The following is a 26,935-nucleotide window of genomic DNA, read 5'->3' as shown; positions in this document are numbered from 1 at the left end:
AGTCAAGCTCGCTTTAAGAGCCAAGATGGCGCTGCCGGCCGAGCTACCCATGTGCTGTTTCCGGTCGTACTCGGAAGCACGACTCCCAGCCGTAGCTGGGACTACTGGCAATTGCCAGCGGTGTGGGTTTTCTTAAAACTGCTCGTCACGGAGCCAGTCAGCAGCTAACATGTCTAGCAGAAACAATAACAAGCTGCCCAGCAACCTGCCGCAGTTACAGAATCTGATCAAGCGAGACCCGCCGGCTTACGTGGAGGAGGTAGGAACGCGGCGCGGTGAGGCTAGAAGCCGGGACGGGGCTGGTTGAGACAGAGGCTGGAGGGAGGCGTGGAGTGGAGCAGCGATCCTGGCTCGCCTCGTGTTCTGCTCTTAAGTTCAGGGGTTCCTCGAGAGGAGAAAAGGGGTTAAGGGAGAGGCATGCCACAGGGTTCGTTCCCCACCTTTTGAAATCTGCTGCCCGTCTGGGTTTTCTGCCTGCTCTATAGACCCTGCTGCCCCAGAAACACCATTTAAAAGACCTCATTTTTGCTTTAGGGGTTATCTCGACCTTTAGGGTTATCTCGACCTCACTGAGGTCGAGAGACAGATGGTCCGCCCCCAACCCCTGACTTCCAGACAGGTTTCTCAAGCCTTTTCTTTTCTGAAACCCCTAAATGGAATTAGTCTGTAACAGTGGATGAAACTTTTGTCTAGATTGTTTTCCACCGACGTCTGTTTCCGGGAGCCCTGGACTGTGTTGGGAAGGCGGGGGTATACTCAAGTATAAGGGACAGACATAAGAGCTTATAGTATTATCTAGTAAAAAAAACAGGATTCAGTCTCATCGGAAGCTGGCATGACCTGGATGTCAGAATTTGCCTCGGGAAAAGATGAAGTTGAAAATTAGATTAGGTCCAGACCGTGAGGGGCTTTGTATACTGACCTCATACAAATTGTGAACATTAAGGGTGTTTTGAGGCGGGAAGTGACAAAATGAAAGTGATGATTTTTCTACATTAATTTGGCAAGTGCATTCTTCAGACAACCATTTTTCTGATGGTCATTAAACAGGTATTTGCTTCAGTTATTTGTATGTGCAGATGGCTAACACAATTATTCATCTTTTGATTGCCCTTCTCATTTCCCTCCTCCCCCAGATTTTCACATAGAAATATTTATGTGAATACATTTTAACAAACAGCGGTCTCAGTGGTTCAGGTCACAAGTAGAGAGAGACTTTCCAAAGATTCAACGGAGTGGAAACAAAGACTAAGGAACAAATACAAGAAGTTAAGTAATATAGGCGAGGCTTTGAGATGTGTGAAGCACTATAAACCATTAGACAAAGTAATAGCTGAGAGTCTGTACAGTGCTGTATTTAAAAGCATTGGTTTCAAAACTAACTCCGTATCCCGGCCCAGCTGTTGACCAGTTGTGTAACCAGAGGGTTAACCACTTGAGCCTACATGTATTTTAATATGTGAGAAGGAGATAATACCTGTTTCAGAGGATTACTGTTTCATTCACTTAACAAATATTTATGCAAATTGACACGTATTGTACCTACTGTGTGTTAGTATAATTCTCAGCACTCAGGATGCAATGATAAATAAGATACAAGAGCGTTCTTCTCTTGGACTTATATTCTAGTGATGAAAAACATATAGTAGTAAGAATTCTGAAGAAAGTAAAACTGGATATGAGTATGTTAGAATTGGAGGCTGTTGATTTGGCTCCCATGAACAGGGAAGGCTTGTCTGCTATGATATTGAGACAGATCAAGAGCATTCTAGATAGGGGGAATAAGAAGTGAAGAAGCTATTGATGGAAAAGAAGTAGAGAGGAAGCCAGTGTGGCTAAAATGTAGTGAGCACAGAAGAGGGTAGTGTAAGATGATGTGGGAAATGCAGGCAGACAGAGGTGGGATGATGTGGGGCCTTTTAAAACAAGGTAAGGAATTAAGATTTTACTCTTAGTGTGTTAAGGAGCCATTGAAGAGTTTTAAGCAGAGGTGTGACATGATCTGATTTATATTATTAAAAATTTATTCTGGAGGCTGTAGATAGAATGGATTGTACAGCAGCAAGATCGGAAGCAGGGTAACTAATATGATAGCTGTCGGAATAGCCTAGGCAAGGGATGGTATGCCACTGGAATTACCAACACAGGTGGAGAGAAGTGAACAGATTGGGACTAGCTCTACATGGAAATAGAGCTAGTAGGACTTCCTGGTAGAGTGGATATGGGGGATAAGGAAAAAAGAAGGAAGGAAGGATGGTTCAGGTTTTTTATTTCTGCATCTGGGTATTTGACAAATACTATTTAGTACCTGTTATGTACTAGGTACTGGGACTATGGTAGTGAGCAGTACAGATAAAAATACTTTTCTCATTAGATTACATTCTAGTCATCTAGGGCAAGAAGTGGGATAAGAATCTTGCCAGGAGCACACTGAGTTATGGAGCCCTCTCTTCACTTGTCAGTGGTGACGTGGAGTTAAGAGAGGTAGGGTCTTAACTGAAGCATGTAGGGACTGCAGGTCTCCCTCCTGATTCCTACTCTTGGAGAAAACTGGAGGCTTAGCAGTTTTGTTGGGGAAATCAGGGGTTACGTTTTTTGACTAGGCTAAGTTTAAGATGTCTGTTCGACATCTAAACAGGCAATTGGATATATGAATTCGGAGCTCACTGAACCAGTTAGGGCTGGTAATATAAAGAAATACTCATTCTTGGGACTTCTGTGGTGGTCCAGTGGTTAAGACTCCATGCTCCCAATGCTGGGGGCCTGAGTTCAATCCCTGGTCAGGGAACTAGATCCCGCAGGCCACAACGAAGCTCCCACGTGCTGTAACTAAGACCTGGAGCAGCAGCCAAATTTAAAAAAAGACAGAAAGAAATACTCATTCTCTTTCTGAGTGTCTCTCTCTCTCTCTCCCCTTCCCTTCCCCCTCTCCTCCTTTCTCACTATCACTCTATCTAACACATACACACATAGTTTAAAGCCATGGCCTAGGCATGAGAGTAGCTGTAGGGTGTAGAACTGAGACCTTGTGAGTTCCAACATTAGATTGTTGGGTTGTTGTTAGGATTAAACGTAATTAAATGAAATAATGTACATGATGAGTTTGGCACATAGCAAGTGCTGAATAAATGGAAGCTATTATTATTTCTGTGTGTCTATTGCTTTTGCCTGTTAACACATCTTATCTAGAACTCCAGGATAAAATCATAATTATTATTTAAAAGAAGAGGGGAATTTTGACTGGAGAGCTTTGTGTACTTGAATTATAATTTACATTTTCTGACTCATATTTCTGCGGATATTAGTGCTCTATATACATGGACAATATAGTAAGGGGTCATTTAGATAGTAAATGGCAGTAGAGAGCCAAATCTGAGTTTTTGACTCTTGATTCACTGTTCTTTATACCTTACTACCTAAATTTCTAATGATAAGGGAAAGGGTCTTTACCCAAAATGTGCGCAGATTTTTCAAAACTCATTTTGAAGAATTCTGATAAGGAAAACATAGTGTTTCTACATACCTTTGCCACATCTTTTTCTCAATGCCATTATCAAAGATTTCTAAGTAATTTGTAATTCTTTACTGAGAAAGTCTTATAATAGAAGGTGACCAATTTAAATTTTATTTTTCTACAGTTTCTACAGCAGTATAATCACTACAAATCCAATGTGGAGATTTTCAAATTACAACCAAATAAACCCAGCAAAGAACTGGCAGAGCTGGTGATGTTTATGGCACAGGTAAGACGATAATTTTCGAGTAAAACAAAGACCAGTTGTTGCACACAGCTTGCAGAATATTTTTCACTCAACCAACCTCATTCCATTCGGGAGTGGAAACTTAATTTTAAAAAGAAAATTAAAAAAAAAAAATAAAAAAATAAAAAAAAAAAAAAGAAAATTAATTTTCCCCTTTTTGCAGATTTTATTTCCTCCTTATGTTCAGTTAGAGGATTTCACTAGAGCTTTTCACAGAACCAACCGGAGCAAAAAAGCCTTCAAACTATTTGTTTTCTTCAAATTCATCATAAAAGCAGCTTCTGAATCATGTCACATACTTTACTAAGACTAGAGGAAATATGAAAGGGGTCAGAGAGATTAGCATGTAGAAGAAAAAGAGATGGTTTGGAGCCATCTACTTCTATGAAACATAGCCTTTTATTTGCCTTTTGTAGAACATCCTTAATATGTACATATGAAGTATAGGAGAGAAAGAAAAACTTCAGAGGAGCCTTTGCTTTGTTACAGATTGGTCACTGTTATCCAGAACATTTAAGTAACTTTCCTCAAGAGCTGAAAGATCTTCTGTCCTACAACCACACTGTCTTGGATCCAGATCTCCGAATGGTAGGACCAGTAGTTGGATTGATAAATTGTGCTGTGTTCACATGTGCGTATAATATGTATTTAAAGGAGAACAGCCTGTCATCTAAACATCTTTCTAAAATGTAAATCATTGTGTCATCTGTTCCTTAAAATCCTTCTGTGGCTTCTCATTTACACAGAATAAAAGTCAAACTTATTAACTTAGCCTGTAAGTCCCTGTATGATTTCCTTCCTTCCTGTGTTTTTGACCTCATTTCCTTTTCTGCTGCACTCCTCTCTCTGATCTCTCAGTTCTGCCAGTATGCTAACCCTGCCAAGATGTTCTTTTCCCTTTTTTTTTTTTTTTTTTGCGGTACGGGGGCCTCTCCTGTTGCAGAGCACAGGCTCCAGACATGCAGACTCAGCGGCCATGGCTCACGGGCCCAGCCGCTCCGCGGCATCTGGGATCCTCCCCAGACCAGGGCATGAACCCGTGTCCCCTGCATCGTCAGGCGGACTCTCAACCACTGCGCCACCAGGGAAGCCCTTCCCTTTTTTGATTAGGTGATTCCTTCTAGTCATTCAAATCTCAAATGCATGAAGAACCCTAATTATAACCTATAGTTTTTATAAAGCTTAGTTTAGACATTTACCTATTAATTGGCTAGTTTGAGCATTTAAACATTGTTACCTTAGTGATTGACATTGGGTGCTGTCTGGGGTCCCCTCTACCAGGCCAGTGCTCCCATTTCTCCCACCCGCGGGGAATGTTGGCTGCTAATGGCCCCCAGCTGCCCTTTCTCTGGAGCACTGTCTTCAGCTGAATGGGAGCCCTAGCGCCTGGGAAGTGGCCCTCCCAGCCCACAGGTGGTATCTGACTAACCCAGAGGTTCAAAAGCCCAACCCTTCCCAAAGGTCCAACTTTGTGTTGCAGTTTGTGCTCCAGGGCTTCTCTGTAATCAGACTAAAGCTAGTCTCCAGCCAAGGACACATCCTTGCCCAGCTTTTCTCTGCCCTATCCTGCTTCTTTTACTTCCCTTCTAGAAGAGAGCACACCCTGGACAAACCTCTGTAATAAATTGGGTTCTCCTTCTAGGGAACCCAACCAGAGGCATTTTCAAATTTTACATATCAGCTTTTCAAACACCTTTATAGCTGGTAGAACTGACACAAATATTATGATCTCAAAACATACTAATATCCTTTACCAAAACTTATAAAAATGCTAAGTCTGTAGATTCAACTTTGTTTCTTATTCTTGCATTTTCCCAGGCTTTCTGTAATTCTTCAATTTTTATACTTCTCTAGGATTATCTTAATTTGATCAGGCCAAAAAAAAAAAGAATACCATCTCAGACAGGCCAAGGTTGGAGTCTCTGATTAACTCTCAGTTGGGACGTGGGACCTGGCAGCACACCCTAATAGGCTTCAAACTTGAACCGTTACAGAAGACTTTTACTTAGGTCAAGTCCTTGTGGGCCGTACAGATTTGAGATTTTGAGTGTGGAGACTTAGTGTCTTTCCAAGTAATTAGGTCTTCTTTAAGTTTTGTGTGCTAACAGTACCCAACCAAATTGGTCTGCAGGCATTATTAAATAAATAAATGTGTGTGTATATTTCTTTATAGTATTTTATGATGATTAGTGGGTTTTTGTAAATAGGACGTTGCTAGGAAGCAAGGGATTGAGTCTGTAAAATTAGCATTCCTCTTTAGAGTGTACTCATGAAAATTGGTGATAAGCAAGGGTGCTACAACTACCATTGGGCCGTTCTTACTACTAACTGTATTTCAAAAGCATACCTTGTACGGTCACAAATTCAATTTGATTATCCCCGTATAGTGTGTTATGTTATTGTAACCCACCTTTCTTATCTCTGTGGATTTACTGATCACTGCATTTTTCTCTGTTGACACTTCCTTGACCTCCTGTGTAAAGGAGCCCTCCTGCAGTCACTACATAGCAATTATATTACCCTGTTTTATTTCCTTCCTGTATGAGGTATACCTGTTGATATGCTTACTTGCTTGCCTGTCCCCTCTTCCGCTCCACCCCCAGTGTAAGCTCCATGAGGGCAGAGACTGACTGTTCTGTTCCCATGCCTAGAATAATGCAATAATAGTTAGTAGAAGACATTAAGTGCTTTGGGGATATACTTGCTCCATTTTCTCATCCTAACTTTATCATTATCTTATAGTATGTTTTTTTTTTTCCTTCCTGAGACATTTTGCAAAGCTTTGATCTTGCTGAGAAATAAGAATCTCATCAATCCATCAAGTTTGCTAGAACTCTTCTTTGAACTTCTGCGTTGCCACGATAAGCTTCTGCGAAAGGTAAAGAGCAAAATCACTCCCCGCTCCGCTCCATATCTCATTCTTCCTTGCAGTGACATAAAGCTTATAGCATTTGGAGTCTCTTGATGCTTCATACTATTGGCTACAGCTAAGAATAATTTTGATAGGAAAAAAATTGATCATTGTGTGCATGCAATATAGTGGTGATAGCTAACATTTATTATTTACTTTTTGCTAGGTTACCATTTTCAGAGCATTTTACATATTCGTTTACTCACAAAGTGCCATGAGATAGGGGTTATTGTTGTTGTTATTTTATAGATGAAAAGGCTGAGGCACAGAGAGATAGAGTGATGTTCCCAGGGTCACACAGCTTCTGAGTGGTGAGGCAGGAACATAAACCAGAGAACCTGGCTCCAGAACCCAAGCCCTTTTCCATGTGCTGTACTGACCAGCTAAATCAAACCGTGGACTGGACACTCATGGCTGTAACCACTCCCACCCTCTTCCCCCCAAAACTGACTTTTTTTGTTATTAATATTTCCCTGTGACTTCGTGTTTGCTTGTATAAGTAAGACCAGAAGTTGAAGATTTATGAAAGAATTCTAAGAAAGAGAAACTAAAGTTTACGTACATTAACTTAAAAAAATTTTTTTTTTCAAAATATTAAGAGACTGCAACCATTTGATTTTAGCAGTTGTACTTCTTGGACTAATTTGTGAATAAAAGTGATCCAGGGGAGCATATTTTGGGTACCAATGATATTTGTAAAAATCCCAGTATTGTCTTGCATGCAGTTAGGGGCTTGGACTTTCCTTTTTATTTTTTTAATTTTTTTTTTTTTTTTTTTTTTTTTGGTTGTACGTGGGCCTCTCACTGTCGTGGCCTCTCCCTTTGTGGAGCACAGGCTCCGGATGCGCAGGCTCAGCGGCCACGGCTCACGGGCCCAGCCGCCCCACGGCATGTGGGATCTTCCCAGACCGGGGCATGAACCCATGTCCCCTGCATCGGCAGGCGGATTCTCAACCACTGTGCCACCAGGGAAGCCCTATTATTTTTTTAATGTATTTATTTTTGGCTGCGTTGGGTCTTCGTTGCTATGTGTGGGCTTTCTCTAGTTACAGCGAGCGGGGGCTACTCTTCGTTGTGGTGCTTGGTCTTCTCATTGCGGTGGCTTCTCGTTGTGGAGCACAGGCTCTAGGGCACACGGGCTTCAGTAGTTGTGGCACACAGGCTCAGTAGTTGTAGCTCGTGGGGTTTAGAGCGCAGGCTCAGTAGTTGTGGCACGTGGGCTTAGTTGCTCTGTGGCATGTGTGATCTTCCCAGACCAGGGCTCGAACCCATGTCCCCTGCATTGGCGGGCAGATTCTTAACCACTGTGCCACCAGGGAAGCCCTGACTTTCCTTTTTAAAAACAAAACAAAACAAACAAATTTATTGAGATGTAATTCACATACAATACATCCATTTAAATGTACAATTCAGGGGTTTTTAGTGTAGTCACAGAGTTTTGCAACCATCACCACACTCAGTTTTAGAACACTTATAGCACCCACAAAAGAAGCCCCATTCCCATTAGCAGTTACTTTCCATCTTCCCATGTGTCCCAGCCCTAGGCAACCACCAATGTACTTTTGGTCTCTATAGATTTGCCTACTTGGAATAGTTCGTGTAAATGGAATCATGTAATATGTAATTTTTTTGTGACTGGCTTCTTTCACTTAGCATAATGTTTTCAAAGTTCATTCATGTTGTAGCATATGTCAGTATTCATTACTTTTTGTTGCCAAATAATATTTCATTGTCTGGTTATACCACATTTTGTTTACCACTCATCAATTAATGGACATTTGGGTTGTTTTCACTTTCTGGCTGTTATGAATAATGCAGCTATGAATATTTGTGTGAACATCGGTTGGAAATATATATTCATTTCTTTTGGGTATATAACTAGGAGTGGAAATGTTGGGTCATATAACTTCATATTTCACCTTTTGAGGGTAACTTTCATTTTGCTTTACATGATTTTTTTTGTTTGTTTTATTTGTTTTTGGTCTGTTTTGTGATAGAATGAAAAATGGGGAAAATTTGGCTTCCCTGGTGGCGCAGTGGTTGAGAGTCCGCCTGCCGATGCAGGGGACGCGGGTTCGTGCCCCGGTCCGGGAAAATCCCACGTGCCGCAGAGCGGCTGGGCCTGTGAGCCATGGCCGCTGAGCCTGCGCGTCTGGAGCCTGTGCTCCGCAATGGGAGAGGCCACAACAGTGAGAGGCCCGTGTACCACAAAAAAAAAAAAAAAAAAAAAAAAAAGAAAAATGGGGAAAATTAAATCCTCCAGTACGTTTATATTTCTCTCCAAATTAAGCAAGGTTAGAAATGTTGGTTAATGTGTATATGTTTTTGTTTCTTTTCCTCAGACTTTATATACTCATATTGTGACTGATATCAAGAATATAAATGCAAAACACAAGAACAATAAAGTGAATGTAGTAAGTACCCTTTTGTTTTCCATGTTTGCAGCATTGTACTACTACAGTATTGTGCAGTTTATTAAGTCTTCTTTCTCCTCTTTTTCTTCAGGTATTACAGAATTTCATGTATACCATGTTAAGAGATAGCAATGCAACTGCAGCCAAGATATCTTTGGATGTGATGATTGAACTCTACAGAAGAAACATCTGGTATATCTGTGTATCTGTCTCTTTTGAAATAGTCTTTTATTCATTTATATTTAGCACAGAACACATACACAAATATTTTTCTTGATTTTGAGCTCTTTAATATATCTCTGCCATAGATTAAGTTGGAAGTAAAAATATGGAGGCAATCCAAATGACTAATAACAATATTGACTACCATTTCTTGAGCACTTGCACTATGCCTTACCTCATTCAACCTTCAGAACAGTGTAATGCAGCTTATTTGGGATTATTCCCATCTTATAGGTAATGAAACCCATAGGTTCATAAGTTTAAGTTTAGTAGCTAGTAAAAGGCAGAATTGAAATTCAAACCCGATCTGTCTGAGTGAAATCCGGGCTCTTTCTACTCTGCCTCTCTGAAGACTTTCAGATCAGTTTACCTTATATACTTAAATTATCATGTTTCATAAACTTTGGCTTGTTGGTACAGTGTCCCAACTCATGTCTTTTGCTTTTCTTATTCACTTATTTTTTAAAAGTATAAAAGCAATATTCATTGCAGCAGAAGATTTGGAGAAGGTAGAAAGTTTTTTTTTAATTATTGATAGTCCCACCCCCTAGAGCTAATCAGTTAATATTTTATGCTGTTTCCTCCTGTCTTTTCTTTAATGTGAATTTTAAAGTATGGTTGGAATTTTGCTGTATTGTAGTTTTTTATTGGTTTTTTTAATTCGCCCCCCAGTTATCTTGAGTAGGTTTTATGTCATTAAAAATTCAAAAAATACATCTGAATGGCTGCATAATTTTCTGACACAAGACTAGACTAAAATTGAATTAAATGTTTGCCTGTCATTGACTATTTAGCAACCTGTGACTTTTTGAAATATTACAAACTATGATTTTTAACATGTCAGAAATATTTACTATTTATTTTGTGCCATTGTCTATGCTGTCAAATACAGTCGAATGACAATTCACTTTAAAACACTTAACTGTCTTCCCCCAGGAATGATGCCAAAACTGTCAATGTGATCACCACAGCATGTTTCTCTAAGGTCACCAAGGTGAGCACATGTATGGCTGTGTGAAGGCACTGTCTGTGAGTAGCCCGCTTATCCAGTTAGAAGGTGAAGGAGACGACGGGTATGCGAGGAAGAGGTGGTGTGCGGACATGCTGCTTGTGCTTAGGCTACTTCCCTGGTTTATCTGTGCTTTAGAGGGGTCACGCAAAATTATGAGTTTTTAAAATGCTTGTTATTAAACGATAGCCTTAGCATTTATTTTATGTTTTCCTCTGTAATTTTTTTTTTGGCGGTACGTGGGCCTCTCACTGTTGTGGCCTCTCCCGTTGCGGGGCACAGGCTCCAGATGCACAGGCTCAGCGGCCATGGCTCATGGGCCCAGCCGCTCCGCGGCATGTGGGATCTTCCCGGACCGGGGCACAAACCTGTGTCCCCTGCATCAGCAGGCGGACTCTCAACCACTGCGCCATCAGGGAAGCCCACCTTTGTAATTCTTGACTGCTCTTTTATTGGGCTCAGGCACAGCTGAAAGGAATTTAAGGACATGTTCGACTTTCTGTTAGAGGGGCTATATCACTTTTCCTGTGGGGGGTTGTAGAAGTTCCTGACCTTCTACTTGAAGGATAACAACTGTGTAGAGCTGGGCTAAGACAGATGAGCCCAAATCCTACCATTCTTTTTTTTTTTTTTTTTCTTCAGATCCTAGTTCATGTGCATGTGTAAAATATAGACAAAAGTATTTATTCTTTGTTGTAAGCTGGGGTGAGTAATTGACTTTGTTTGAATTGGTCTTTAGATATTAGTTGCTGCTTTGACATTCTTCCTTGGAAAAGATGAAGAGGAGAAACAGGACAGTGACTCAGAATCTGAGGTTAGTTTAACCATAGGTACTTCTGAACTTTACAGTTTAGCAGATTTTATTATTGTTTTCAGTACAGATTGTTAAAGTTGGAAAGAAACTTAGGTGCTACCTTTATCGAGTTCTGCCATGCTGAGATTTTATTCTATTTAGAACTTGTCACTTACATTCAGAAAGTTTGGTTAAGTAACTAATAAAACTTAGATTCATTCAACCTTGTTCTTAGTGCTAAAGCTATACCTACATCTCACTATATAAACTCAGAATAAAAATTACTGCCAATATATTTTTGAGGTAGAGTATTGACATCATGGAAGTTTAGAGTGGAGAAAGGAAGAAGGGTAGTACAGCATCTTTAAAAGGAATAATCAGGATTTATGAAGTCATGAAATTTTCTTTATTAAAAAATTTTTTATTAATATTAAAAAATTCTAAAAGAAATTCCCTTCCCATTTTAGCATTTTGGTAACAAGAATACTGGAATATGGGATAACACCTTTTGTTATTACTTTAGTAAATAATGTATGAACAGTACATTCTTACTGTATAAAATTTCATATACTACAGATAAAAGTTTTCTTGCTCCTTTCTTATTTCTACCTCCCAGTTCCTTCTTCATAGATAACCATTTCGTTTCCCATGCATTTCTGTGTGGATGTGTATACATATTGTCTTATGTGCGTGGTCTGTTTTTAAAATATATATAAATAATATATGTATTATTTTGCAACCTGTTTCCTTTGTGATGACATATATAGATGTGCCAATGCATTTGGATATTCTTCTACTAGTACATATTACTAGTACATATAGGTCTACCTCTTTTTTTTTTCTTTGTGGTATGTGGGCCTCTCACTGTTGTGGCCTCTCCCGTTGTGGAGCACAGGCTCAGCGGCCATGGCTCGCGGGCCTAGCCACTCCACAGCATGTGGGATCTTCCCGGACCAGGGCACGAACCCGTGTCCCCTGCATTAGCAGGCGGACTCTCAACCACCGTGCCACCAGAGAAGCCCATACCTCATTCTTTTAACCTCCACATAATATTTCAGAATATGGATGTACTATAGTTTAAGCATTTCCTTATTGATAAATATTTGTTTCCAGTTTCTTTTTTCAAATAAAAACAAAGTTGCATTCTGTCTGTATATTAATACTTCAGTTAAAACTAAAAGCAAAATAAAAACAGGAGTCAGTGTTGCAGTGAAAATCTTTGTATGTGCCTGTTTCTGCAGATGGGCAAGTTTGTTTTTTATTGAATTTTTAAAGTTGTGTTTATTTTTAGTAGCTGCATGCAAAGAGTATAAGTACAAAGAAGTGATTGAAAGGGTTATTCCTTGCTTCTATGCAGATTTTCCTTGTTCATAGTTTTACAAAGTAGTTTATTCTTCAGGATGAAGGACCAACAGCAAGAGACCTGCTAGTGCAGTATGCCACAGGGAAGAAAAGCTCCAAAAACAAGAAAAAGTTGGAAAAGGCTATGAAAGTCCTCAAGGTGAGACTTGTACCTGGGAAATGAGATAGGAATCATTAGAATGCAGAATATGCGGTCTTTAGAAAAGCTTTTAAGCATTTGGAATAAAGAAAATAGCATTTTTGAAAGACTTAGAAATGTGTGATGACTTTTTAAGCACTAATTTTTTAGATGAATAAATGTTCTCAGCTCTAGCAAGATCTGTGGCTTGGATAAATTAATTTGATTAAATTCATTTGCTTTGATCATGATGTCTTCTCAGAAAAGTATGCAAATGAAGTACATTTTGTTTTGTAATAATTATTTGAAAGTCATTCATTTGGTCCTTGTGTGTTTTTTAATGTTCATATTTCCAAATCCCTTTAAGTCTCACAGGTGCTAATAGCTAGAACATTCCCAAGGTTTAATCTTTTTTTTTTTTTAATCTATTTATTTATTTTTGGCTGCGTTGGGTCTTTGTTGCTGCGCACAGGCTTTCTCTAGTTGTGGCGAGCTGGCGCTACTCTTCATTGCAGTGCACGGGCTTCTCATTGCAGTGGCTTCTCTTGTTGCAGAGCATGGGCTCTGGGCACACAGGCTTAAGTAGTTGTGGCGCACGGGCTTAGTTGCTCTGAGGCATGTGGGATCTTCCCAGACCAGGGATCGAACCTATGTCCCCTGCATTGGCAGGCAGATTCTTAACCACTGCACCACCAGGGAAGTCCCCAAGGTTTAATCTTAAAAGACAAAAACCACCTTTAGTTCTTCTAGTTGAAAGAAAGGTTTTTGGAGCAAAGATTTTTTTTTCTTTTTAATTAGTGTAATGGGGACTTCCCTGATGGTCCAGTGGTAAAGAATCCATCTTCCAATGCAGGAGACGCGGGTTCAGTTGCTGTTTGGGGAACTAAGATCCCACCTGCCACGAGGCAACTAAGTCTGCATGCCACAACTGTTGAGCTCGCGCATCTCAGTGAGAGCCCACGTGCTGCAAACTACATAGCCCACGTGCTCTGGAGTCCACGCGCCACAACTAGAGAGAGAAAACCCACGTGCCACAGCTAGAGAGAAGCCCGAGAAGATGCACGCAGTAACAAAAAGATCCCGCATGCCTCAACAAAAGACCCAGTGTGCTGCAACTAAGACCCGTCGACGCAGCCAAAAAAAAAATAAGGAAAATAAATAAATATAAATAGTGTGATGGACTTGGTAACAGCCTTTAGCACATTAGCACATTTAATCCCAAGGCTGTCTTCACTGTAATTCAGAATGTACATGTTTTCCTCTCCCTTTCTTTCAGAAACAAAAGAAGAAGAAAAAACCGGAAGTGTTTAACTTTTCAGCTATTCACTTGATTCATGATCCCCAAGGTACTATAATTATGACCTCCCAAGTTCCTTGTTGGCTTTATCTGCCTATTTAGCTTCCTACCTTCAAGGTTATGAGGGAATATAAAATCTTTGGCACTGAATAGACAATCAGTAAATGCTTAGTTGTTACCTGTTGGTTGTAGCCTAGAGGATTCTATTCCAAAGCAATGATTCCCAATCCACAGCAAAATAAGAAAAATATGGAGAAAGAGCTCTCTTTGCAATTCATGTCTTTAATAACACAGTACTTGTACTATAAGACATTGTACTTGAACAAATGAAAAATTGACAATCTTTTATTAGTCCCTTTTTTTTTTTAAACTGGTATGTGGAAACCAAAAGTTTGGGAAACCGTGTTCTAGAACACTAGTTCTCAAACTAGAGTGCACATTGGAATCACTTGGGGAATTTATAAAACTATACTGGTACTTGGGTCCTGTTATTCCCAGAGACCGATTAGTTGATATGGGGTGTGGCTGGGCAGTGGAGCTTTTAAATGCTCTCTGTATTTTAGTTTTAGGTTGCTGACCCTTCCTCTAGGTCAGTGTTTCTTGGACTTTAAGGCACATACTGATCACATTAGGATCCTGTTAAAGTACAGGTTCTGTCTGATTCAGTAGGTCTGGGGGTGGGGCCTGCAGTTCAGTATTTCTAACAAGCTATTAGGTGGACAGCTGCTGGTGGTCTGCAGACCACACTTGGAGAAGCAAGGCCCCAGAGAACTATAAGTGGAGCATCTGTCAACAGTAACTCAAGATGTTGATGCTAAAAATCTTGGAAATCCTTAAGACTTAACTTTAGGCACCATTGATGGTATATTTGCCTGTGTGAGTCTTTTCACCTTCTGTCATGCCACTGGTTGTTACCATCCTGGTTCTGCAGAGTGATTTCAGGCACAGCCATACCAGAGTCAGTGATCAAACTACTGCTTTTCTCTGCACCTGTTAGATTATGTTGTATAGACCGTGGGCCCACAGTATACTTCTCTGATATTCTCCTTTCCAGATTTTGCAGAAAAACTACTGAAGCAGCTAGAGAGCTCGAAGGAGAGGTTTGAAGTGAAGATGATGCTCATGAACCTCATCTCCAGATTGGTGGGAATTCACGAGGTTTGAATAACATTATGTTTCTCTTGGTGGATATTAGAAGTAGAATTTTTCTTGGTAAAAGGACACTAAGGTAGAGCAGTGGCTTAATTTTATCCTCCCAAACCATTTAAACCCAGTTTACAAAGGGATAAAATCTTTCACTCTGAAAATAGCTGTTTTTGTCGCTTTGTCTTCGTATCAGTAAGTATGGATGTTGAATTGTACATGTATTCAGTTTATGGACAGACTATTTTTGTTCTGTTTTTCTACTTTTTATTTTATTTTATCTATGTTTCACTTATACATTTTCCTGAGCCAGCATAGCCCACATATTTTTGTCAACTGTTGTTACATTTCACAGTTTACCTCTTCATAGCTTTGCTGATTTCCAGCCCATTCTAGCAGGAGGATCATGTTTGCAAAGCTGAATTCTCTGGCCATTCACTTTATATTAAATTAGATTGCAAGAGCTCCTTGGTGGTATAATGTATATATGTTGTATATACATATGGAAACCTTACACATACTCAGACTAACTGCCATTGTAAAAAAGGAGGGATTCCCAGAAATTCAGACCATGAAGGAATGACCATTGAGGTTGTAACCTATAGCTCTTATAACTAGTGCTGTTCTGATCATCACTGAATGTGTTGCTTTCTTAAAAAAAAAAAAAAAAAAAAAAAAACAAGAAGTAAAAGTAAAACAGGCTCCTTTATTGAAAATCAAACAGTATAGACATATATCAAGTTAAAAATGAATAAGTGTGCACTTATTCCATTTCTCTAAGAAAAACTTAACATTTTAGTGAATAAATTGCTTTTTCTACATGGGCTGCAGTTCTAAAGCAGGATTACCAGGTCAATTCTTGTTACATTTGAGCAGTAATTTCAAGTCACACATGAATTTGACCTCAGTGGAAAAGCAAAAGTGATTCTTACTTAATTCAAGCATGGTTTGATAGAAATGATACTGGAGTTTCACAACTGGCGACAACTGAACACCCATCTCTGTATTGAACCCAAGTCTTCCCTTTTATTTCTCTGGTCCTGGTTTTGCTCTATGGCTAAAATAGAAAAAAATTTATTCTCACATGATGAACTTTGAAAAAGACTAGGCCATCTCCAGAGTTTCTCTTCTTGAAGTTAAAGATTACAATTGCTTTAATAACTGGATCCTTGTCTCCTTTATCTAGGTAGACTCCAGAGTGTTAGTGTTTTCTGTCTAAAATATGGAGCTCAGAGTAATTCCTCCAGTGTGGTTGGACTGGTATCCCACAACAAAACTAGACTGTGGATTTTTTGGTGATCAGATTACACTAGGCGCTATTCAGATTTGAGTTACTATTATCTTTGAAGACTAAAAAATTGGTTCTGCAGCCACACCAATTTAAAAGTAGAAGAAAGTTGCTTTTTGACTGCCTTTTCGCCCCCTGGTTTATTCTGTGTACACTTTCTTCTTCCTTGACATAATAGGATAGCAACAAGGCCTTCCTTTCTTTGGTTAATACAGCACATTGAATCATCCTGGAGCATGAATGCTTGTTGAGAGGAAAAGAAAGTAAAAAAATGATTCCCAGTTAGTTGAGCTTGGTGATGTAATTGCATCATGGAGAAATGAAACTCCACAGCTCAGCTAGGTATATATTAAAGTCGGTGCATTCTTCTTTCCACAGCTTTTTCTCTTCAACTTCTACCCCTTTGTGCAGAGGTTTCTGCAGCCCCACCAAAGAGGTAAGGCTTCCACTTGCCATGTTCCTTTGGTGGCCTTGGGGTTAACCATCCAAAGTCTTTTGTTCTGGAATTAATACTAAAAACAAGAGTTAGGAGTGAAGTGTGTTCTGCTTCAGAGACAAGGAGAGAAACCTGTATGTTTTCTTTCCAGATTCTGCCATCAGGTAATTGTTCTGCTCATCAACTTTAAGAAATAATTATTTGAGGGGGAAAAAACCACCGAAACAAAATGTTGGTTTCTCAAAGCAAGTCTTTTTGTAATACTATAAATACTCATGTGAAAAATTCTAAAAAAGAATTTTGACTATTTATTGTAACTTCATTATAGATACCAGGGTTTAACTTACTGCTTTCATTGCCCTCATTGATATTCTTAACTAAAAGCAACATGAAAGCAGGAAGGAAGAGATGGTTGTTTTTGCCTCTGAACTTGAACCAAGGTAGGAAAGAAATGAACATTTATTGAACATTCAACATGAGCCAAGCACTGTCCTAAGTGCTTTACATACAGTCATCTCATTTAATCCTCACTTCAATCCTGAGAGGTGTAGAAAGAAAAAAAAAAGACCAAGATCACTCAGCAAATAATGGCTGATTAGGCTTCACCTCACTTCCTTGTTTTGCCAGAGGCCTTGTTCTTTATCCCATACTGCCCCTTTAAAGGGAGAGTGTGTGTATATTTGTGTTTGTATGTATTCATTTATTGAGTGATTTCTAGTCTGAGCACTGCATTAGACACCAGTGAACACAAAGTAACATCCTCACCTTCATAGAGCTTACATTCTAGAGGGCGATCCACAGAGTGCTGTGTATAATATGTCCAGGTGATGGTCAGTATTTTGAGGAAAAAGGGAGCAAGTGAGGACAGCAGGGAGTGCTGGGGTGGGTTCTGTCTCGATTATGTGGTCAGGAAACCATTTTGATAAGGCAGCAGTTAAGCAGGACCAGAAGGAAGCGAGGCAGTGAGCTATGCAGATGGCAGGGGCTGGGTGTCGGGGCAGAGTTAGCCGCAGTCGCATTAGGGCCAGTGTGTGCTGGCCGTGTTTGCTGTGGTCCTGAGGGCAGGGCAATAAGCTGACTGTGGCCTTTCCAATCTCTGACATTTTTAGAAGTAACGAAGATCCTTCTGTTTGCTGCACAGGCATCTCATCACTTAGTACCCCCAGAGGTGAGAACTCTTAAACTTTACTTCTGTCAGGATCTAATGTATACGTAGCCCTGCCACTAAGTATATCATGGCGGCTTTTCCCACAGGGAGTACTGTCCTCCCTGCCTTTTTTAAGCTGAGTAGAAGAGACACTAGCTCTTAAGGAGATATCCATAGAAGTTTACTCATAGAAGTAAAAACATTTTACTGTACAAAGTAAAGTTTATTTTGGACAAGTTGTTGAGAATTATGGTTTTGTTTAATTGCCAAATTTTATGCTGGGGAGGGCAAGAATATTAGTGAATTTATAGTGATTATTATTCAAAACTGATCATTTCTTTCTTTGATTAAAATAGTGTTGGATGATCCTGGGTTAAAGCAATTTTTAATCCATGTTGAAAACTAATATCAAAGGCGAGCCAAATTTAATCTGAGGATAGCTAAGTAGAAGGCTGAAACACAAAGTGGAATATTTTTCTCTCAGTCTTCCTCAGTCTTGGTCCTTCCAACTCCCAAACCAAAGGTGGAGGGCTGTTTTTCCACTGTAATAGTGTATGGTCCCTTCATCATCAAGCGTTTGAGTGGGTATAGACGTTTTACCAGCACTCATGTCCTTTCTCTCCCTCCCGTTCAGATCATGCAGTCATTGCTTATGACTGTGGCCAACAATTTTGTTACCGACAAGAACTCTGGAGAGGTCATGACAGTAGGGTATGTAGAATGTGGCTGTAGGCAGTGGGTATGGTTGTAACGCACTGGGTTTGCTTTCCATTACCAAGATGTAAAATTTCAGCTATAATGTGCTCTCTGCAAAAACAGTTTAAAGTACACTTCAGTCTTCTCAGCAGGCTTGGTATTTTTAATTTATTGGTCAGAATTTTGAGCCAGAGAAAAGATATTTGCCCTTCTAATCAACATTTTGTTTTTTAACTAGCTTTCCCTCTTTCAAATGAATACTTGTGTGGCAATCAAAATGTTTTTCTTCTGTCTTCTACTCTGTATTCCTATCTTCCCTAGAACAAATGATTCGTTATGGAATCATTTTTTAATCCCAAGGCGGTTCAGTGGCCCTTTTGATTAATTCAAAAGCACTAAATGAGTGAGCACTAATTTAAGGACGACTCATCTGTCCTGATAACTAAGCAATATGCTGGACAGCTGCTTTTTATCTCCCTTGGAAAATATTGCTGGGATAACAGCCCTAAAGACCTTTAACTTTTCCTTATTTGACCTAGTACTATCTCCCCTAGAGTTGGCGAATAAATGCTGCTGTCATATACAGGCACACTTCCTTTTATTGCCCTTTGCTGTATTGCTCTTCACGCATACTGCGTTTTTTTACAAATTGAAGGTTTGTGGAAACTTTGTGCGGAGCAGGTCTATCGGTGACATTTTTGCAGCAGCATTGGCTCACTTCATGCCTCTGTGTAACGTTTTGGTAATTCTCACAATATTTCAAACTTTACACCAGCAAAAAGATTATGCCTCACTGAAGGCTCAGATGAAGGTTACATTTTTAGCAATAAAGTATTTTTTAATTAAGGTATGTACTTTTTAAGACATAATGCTATTGTACACTACAGTGTAGACTACAGTATAGTTAAACATAACTTTTGTACGTACTAGGAAACCAAAAAATATGTGTGACTCACTTTATTGCAGTGGTCTGGAACCAGACCTGCAATATCTCTGAGGTATGCCTGTATTTTACAGAGATGACACTGTTTCTTATTCTTCTAGTAGAGGAAACGGCAGTAAACTGTCTGGAATCAGAGCCCTCTGAGGCTCCCCACCCTCACACTCTACCATGCTGCAGCTTTAGAGACCTAAGACCTATAAAACCCAACTTACATTCCTTTTGATTTAGTCTTTTTTTTTTTTTTTTTTTTCGGTATGCGGGCCTCTCACTGTTGTGGCCTCTCCCGTTGCGGAGCACAGGCTCCGGACGCGCAGGCCTAGCGGCCATGGCTCACGGGCTTAGTTGCTCCGCGGCATGTGGGATCTTCCCGGACCAGGGCACGAACCCGTGTCTCCTGCATCGGCAGGCGGATTCTCAACCACTGCGCCACCAGGAAAGCCCCTGATTTAGTCTTTTTAGAAAATATTCTTAGGTTGAACCACATGAAACTGCTGGGGGTTTTTTTGTTTGTTTTTTGTTTTTTAATTTATTTTTTTCCTTTTTTTAGAATCAATGCTATAAAAGAGATAACAGCTCGATGTCCTCTAGCCATGACTGAAGAACTTCTCCAAGACCTGGCTCAGTATAAAACACACAGAGATAAGAGTAAGTGGTGTGTTATTCTCAATAGATCAGAGAGTACAGAGTAACTCATTTTTACCTCAATAGACTCTTTGCTCTGAAGTTTCTATTTAAAGGTATTATTTTCCAGATGTGATGATGTCTGCTAGAACTTTGATTCAGCTCTTCCGAACACTGAATCCTCAGATGTTACAAAAGAAATTCCGGGTAGGTGAAGCATACATATGTTGATCAAGGATTTGGTCTCAGAAAGTGAGGGTAGTTTCCTACAATTAGAGTTTGAGTATTTCTCATGCTTCTGTTAGGAGTATTGGTGATACATGTAGTTTTATTCTTCAAGCTCAGAATAAAATTGATTGAATACTGTTGCGTAACTGTTTTATAGTTGGCATTTGCTCTTTGATGATGGATGACTCTTATAGACCTGTTAGACTGTTTGAAGTCAGTAACTGATGCCAGTATTGAACAGGCTGTTCCCTAACCAGATACTACCTCTTTCAAGATGGATCAGAAGAAAGCAAGAAAACAGTGGGCGGAGTTCTGGCTGGGGGATTTACTTTGACCCAAGACATTGGTGGACTGTTTTTGTCATTCCATTGCTTCCACTTTTTGTGCTTCTCCCTCTCAATTCATAATCCTAGAGAATCCTTTTCATGAATAATGTTTTGCAGTTTAAGCACTTCATTAAAAACTAGTTCCTTTCATTTAGGGTAAGCCTACAGAGGCCTCCATAGAAGCAAGAGTGCAAGAATATGGAGAACTAGATGCTAAAGATTACATTCCAGGAGCAGAAGTTCTGGAAGTTGAAAAAGGAGAAAAAAATGCTGAAGATGATGAAGGTTTATTTTTGTTTCACCATTATTCAGGACAAAATCGCTCCTACTATATCTGTATTGATCTTGCAATCTTTATACTGTTTGGACATTGATTCAGCAGATGTTTCCTGAGTAATGACTATGTGCTACGCCCTGTTGTGCACTGAAGGTCAAATGGGCATGGTCCTGCTCTGAGAGAATTTACATTCTGGTGTAGGAAATGCCCTTTCATGTCCTTCAGATTGGCTGCCCCTTATCAAGGGCATGCTGTTTGACACTTGGGAAAGATAATGGGTTTCTTTTGTTGCCTAGAAAAAATAATGAAGATTAGTCTATAGAAATCCTCCTGTTGAAGGAGAATGCTTGTTGAACTGGTTGAAGAATGCTTGAGGAATTCCATTCTCATTTCCAGGGTTAGCATTTACTGCATTGGTTGCTAGGGTCCTGTCTTCTTCCTGTTCATTCCTTCATTATTTCAACAAAACTTTTGTAAGCATTAGCTATGAGCCAGCCACTGTCAAAGCAAAGATGAATGATATGATTCTTGTCCTTGAGGGTCTTTCATAAACAGCTAATAAATCATTGACAGGATTTATGACTGGAGTGGGGTATAAGGGCTGGAGAGAGGTCAGGTCCACCTCAGAGGTTCAACAAAGGCTTCAGGGAAATGGTGACCCATGAGCCATATTTGGAATGATTAGTGAGCAATGATAGTATAGTGGAGACTTTCCAGGCAAACTGTGAGCAAAGTACTGAAGGGTTTAGGAAACTATTAGAATGTAGGATACAAGGTGATGCACAGAAAGTGGTGAGACTAGAGATAGAGGCGGGGCCTCACGTGAGTGGCTGTGTAGGCCGTGCCTAAGAGCTGGGACACTGTCTTACAGAACATGGGCATCTGCTGAGAGACTGCAGGTATCCTTCATTTCAAAAGCTTACTGTGGTGGCTCCATTAGAAACTCTGATACCTCTTTACTGAGGTGTCTACAAGGTTCTTACACAACCAAAATTTTCTGCCTTGGTTCTCTGAATGACTTGTTTCTAATTAATTTCTCAAATGTGTAAATGTGCTTAGACAAGTTAAATAACTTGTATGTGGCCACTGTAAATGTACAAGTACAGTTCTGATGGACATGGCTAGTTTGGTGGAAAGAATGTGGGCTCTAGAGTCATACATGATTTTCCTAATTTCAGTGTAGGCTGAATTTCTAGCAGTGTGGCCTGGGGCATGTTACTTAACTCTAGACTCTATTCCTCTTTTGTTGAGTCACGAGGGTTAGAGAAAGATTGTAAAGTTTTGGCTCGTGGTGGATAATTGATCAGTGCCTATTCTCCGTTCCTTGACTTAATTAAGTTGGTGTGGTTTATTTAACAATAATATTGCTCAATTCTTGGTGAGCATCTATTTGAGGTTCATTACCTAAGTTTTCTGTTGCTTGATTTATCTCAGTGTACCATGAACACTCAACATAAAGTGGGTGCTAGTGGTGTGCTCTTTTTCACACAGATGAGTGGGAAAGCACCAGTCTCAGTGACGAGGCAGTTTCCGATGGCGAATGGGTTGACGTGCACCATTCTTCCGATGAAGAACAGAAAGAAATCGTAAGTCCTAAAAGGTCCTTTTCTCAGTGTTGAGGGGCTACGCCGTCACTGGAGCTAATAGTCATTTAAGCCTGTGTTGTGTCCTTTCAAGTCTGAGAAGCTGAACAGCATGCCCTTGGAGGAGCGGAAAGCCAAAGCCGTGGCCATCAGCACTAGCCGAGTGTTAAGTCAGGAAGATTTCCAGAAAATCCGAATGGCCCAAATGAGGAAAGAACTCAACGCTGCCCCTGGGAAAGCCCAAAAGAGGAAATACATTGAAATAGACAGTGATGAGGAACCCAGGTAATACAGTGTGTACACCAGGTCTTCAGTCAGCTCACGTGATTATGAAAGTATTAGGAGAAGGAATTCCATCCTTGTTACATATTACATTTTTTCCTTCACCCCAGGGGTGAGTTACTTTCTCTTCGGGACATTGAACGCCTTCATAAAAAGCCAAAGTCTGACAAGGAGACAAGACTAGCAACTGCAATGGTGAGTGGGGCATGTCATTGCCTAGTTGTTTAAACAGAAAGCAGATAAAGTGAAATATGACTCAGAACTTGTATAGGCACAGAACTGCAGGGTTTTTTTGGCTGCCTTGGGTCTTCGTTTCTGCGCACGGGCTTTCTCTAGTTGCGGCGGGCGGGGGCTGCTCTGCGTTGAGATGCGCAGGCTTCCCATTGCGGTGGCTTCTCTTGTTGCAGAGCACGGGCTCTAGGCACACGGACTTTAGCAGTTGCGGTGCGTGGGCTCAGTAGTTGTGGCTCGCGGGCTCTAGAGCGCAGTCTCAGAAGTTGTGGCGCAGCAGCTTAGTTGCTTCGCGGCATGTGGAATCTTCCCGGACCAGGGATTGAACCCGTGTCCCCTGCATTGGCAGGCAGATTCTTAACCACTGCGCCACCAGGGAAATCCCTGCAGTATTTTATTTTAATGTTTTAAATAAAAGTGTAATTAACATAGAATAAAAGGCACAGATAAGACGTGTTCAGTTAGATGAGTTTTAACAACTTGATAGCCATGTATGTAACCACCGTCTAAGACAAGCTGTAGAGCACAGAAAGGCACCATTATATGTTCACGGTCTCAGGGAGGCTTAGTACCTATGCCAGAGCTATGAGAAAAGCGAGGGAATGTTTACAGTCATTAAAGAAAGCCAGAGACAGAGCTGCCTCAGGTAAGTCCTGTGGCTGTTTGCGACTGCAGCCTGCCTACCTTTCCAGCTTCATTTTCTCTACCTTGACTTGTTTCAGACGCCATTCCAAATGGGCTCCGCATTACCCTCTATTCCATTTGTACTGACACTTGTTTAGATAAGTTTGAAAACCCATGTTCTTTCTCCACCGCAACTTTGCATACACCATTCCTACCTGAAATGCTCTACCCTTCCCTCCTTTCCTCACCAGGAAGGCCTTCATCCTGCAAAAAACAGCTCACAGGGTCTCCCTTTCTCAGAGGCTCCTCTGGCCTCTAAGAAACCTTTTCTTCCCCTGAGCTCCCCTTGCCCCGTCACAACACATCATGGTCATTTCTTCCCCTGGACTGAACTGAATCTCTAGGGAGCAGTGACTGTGTGTTCCCTCCACCTTAGTGTCCTTGGCATCCAGTGGAGCTGGCACAGAGGAGACGTGTATGTTGATGAGATAACTCCTGCAGTGGTATTTTTGTGTGTGTGCTGATAGGCTGGAAAAACAGACCGAAAAGAATTTGTGAGGAGGAAAACCAAAATGAATCCATTTTCCAGTTCCACGAATAAGGAGAAGAAGAAACAGAAGAACTTCATGATGATGAGGTATAGTCATAACGTCCGGTCAAAAAATAAGCGTTCCTTCCGAGAAAAGCAGGTGAGTTCAACTTGAAGCTTGACTGGGTAGAGTGGCATTGTTGTTCTAAGACTTCTCTACATTTGAGTGGAGTTGTGCCTTCTAAAACCTTGTATTATGTGTGTCTTAGGATTAATGGGGTGCATTATTGGACAGCATGGAGAGGTGGAAAGCTGTCAGGGCTTGTAAATCCTAGACCTGACTTTGTTGAGATTCAGCTGTGTGACCAAAGGGAGGCCATTTTCCTCCTCTGTAAATAAAGGAGTTTAAACTAGATGACCTCTGAGGTCCATTCCTATCCTAAAATTCTCTTGACATTGCATCTGTGAAATATATCAAAATTACCTGAATTATATATATATATATATTTTTGCGGTACATGGGCCTCTCACCTCCGCGGCCTCTCCCGTTGCGGAGCACAGGCTCCGGACGCGCAGGCCCCGCGGCCATGGCTCACGGGCCCAGCCACTCCACAGCATGTGGGATCTTCCCGGACCGGGGCATGAATCCGTGTCCCCTGCATCGGCAGGCAGACTCTCAACCACTGCGCCACCAGGGAAGCCCTGAATAATAATTTTTGAGTGTTTATTATATGGTACTTTTTTCCAAAAAGCAATAATTATGTGTGGTAATATCTCAGTAACAGTTTGAGGAAAGCAGTACAAATTAACAGTTCTGTTGTTGGCACGATCCTTTCTCTGTGTACCCTTTTGCAAAGCCATTATGTTTACAGACCTTTGGAATTACGTTTTATCCATTTTCAGTCTTTGATGGGTAGTCCTGTACTGCTCTGTTGGCTTGCTTATTTCATAATTCATTGTAGTAAAACAAATTAATGTTTTTATACCCTCCTCTATTGCCAGTGTGCCAGAGTGTATATCTAAATGTACTAGGAAGAATCTCTAGGAAGTCAGGTCAAGGGTAAAATAGTGCCACATTCTGAACCACTGTTCCTAAATTGCAAGCCAAGGATGAGCCTGCCAGGCCTGAACGTGACAGCCAGCTCGCCAGGGCCAGGGCTCCATCGGTGTGGGAACCAAGTCAGTATGACTAACTGTTTATTTAATCTTTATAGTTCTAAACTCTTCAACAATGTTATGTAAGTAATAAAGTGGCAGTAATTTTGATTAGAATTTGTTGAAAGTTTAGGTTAAAGAAGAGGAGCCGTTAAATAGTCTGAATTTTGCCAATTCAATTTAAATACATGGTTGAATTGATTAAATTCATTAGTTTATCCTTCCCCTGCCCTTTATAAGATTTTTGGGTAGAGAAAATAATGATCATCCAGTTGGCAGGCCTTGCTTCGTTTTGAGGTTTTTGTGACCTTGCTACATTGTATCTAGGGGTGTTCCCCCAGCCCCTACTTCCTCTATTTTTTAGCATGCTTTTTTTTTGGCATGATAGAGAAGCCTTGCTTTGTTTGTCAGTACCTCTTTCAGTATAAAATAGTTCTCTCAAAGATTAAAGAATTTTGTAAGAGGAAGTTAGTTCACTGGATATGTGCTAGTTCATGTGAACAATATGAACACATACTGTGATTAAACTGACTTTACAGATGAGAAAATAAGACATAGATAGCTGAATCTGCGAAATACCTTCTTAGCCATGCAAATTAGATTAAAATGAACTGGTTGATTTTTTTTTTTTCTACATATCTATAAAGACATACCAAGACCCAGATCTGAGCTAAAGGCAAGGAGTCAATAACTTAAAGTCATAAAATTCAAAAAGCTTGATTAGAGCCAGGCAACTTCCACCCCAAAAAATGCTTTAAAGTTTCTAGGACTCAAAGAGTGGTGGGTGCTTGGGAATTAATGGAATGATATCCATCACACACTTAAGATGTGTACATTGACCTTGGTTATCTTCTTTTTATAATTTGGGTTTATTCTTAATAATCTTTTATTTAATATTCTGTTGTTTTCTTTTGGGAACTGTAAGACTTTATAAGGATGTTCATAGGTTCACTGTGAACATTGGTCCTGTGGTCTTTTTCTATAGATCATATTTACATTTTTTTTTTTTTAATCTTCCAGCTGGCGTTACGAGATGCTCTCTTGAAAAAGAGAAAAAGAATGAAGTAACTTCCAAGCAAGTTTTCCATTCCAGGGAGAATGCTAAATTCGTGTCATTATTCTGAAAACTAGTACATTAAGAATGTTTATATTAAAAAGTCCAAAAGCACTATATTGTGAAAACCACAGTAAACTTGGTAGCTTCTAGTGTTCTTATTTTAGAGATGGGTTGGGGTGGGAATGTTTGAAATGTAAACAGTAGTGGTTTTGTAAAATCATTTTCATTTAGTGTTCATGCAAAAAAATAATTATTTTATATATATATATATATATATATAGAGAGAGAGAGAGAGAGAGAGAACCTATTAATTGTCACTGAAGATATAAAATTGAATGAGGCACAACTCCTCACTCAAGGTATTTATAGCCTATTTGTAGGATGGGGCGAGAGGCAAGTATGTATCTGTTTATTTACAGTGTTGTATAAATAGTTCTCTAGTAGAGATAGGTTCATGCTTCTATGGGGTCACAGAGGCCTTA

General features: G+C 40.2%; 1 protein-coding gene across 1 annotated transcript; it reads left to right on the top strand.

Moving 5' to 3' along the window:
- On the top strand, nt 1-26,693 carry SDAD1 (SDA1 domain containing 1). Its single transcript, XM_059066865.2, has 22 exons — nt 1-259; nt 3,639-3,743; nt 4,251-4,349; nt 6,529-6,639; nt 9,015-9,086; nt 9,178-9,278; nt 10,245-10,302; nt 11,057-11,131; nt 12,510-12,611; nt 13,867-13,936; nt 14,942-15,045; nt 16,697-16,754; nt 17,864-17,922; nt 18,536-18,612; nt 20,088-20,185; nt 20,292-20,368; nt 20,871-21,000; nt 22,484-22,578; nt 22,670-22,860; nt 22,968-23,052; nt 24,240-24,401; nt 26,417-26,693. The coding sequence occupies exons 1-22, from the start codon at nt 170-172 to the stop codon at nt 26,462-26,464; spliced, it is 2,067 nt and encodes a 688-aa protein (XP_058922848.1). The 5' UTR covers nt 1-169; the 3' UTR covers nt 26,465-26,693.
- The last annotated feature ends 242 nt before the right edge of the window (nt 26,694-26,935 follow it).

The sequence above is a fragment of the Kogia breviceps genome, chromosome 6, assembly GCF_026419965.1.
Source record: "Kogia breviceps isolate mKogBre1 chromosome 6, mKogBre1 haplotype 1, whole genome shotgun sequence".
Classification (NCBI taxonomy): Eukaryota; Metazoa; Chordata; class Mammalia; order Artiodactyla; family Physeteridae; genus Kogia; species Kogia breviceps.
Note: the sequence above shows the minus strand (reverse complement) of the source record. Positions and strands in the feature narration are given on the sequence as shown.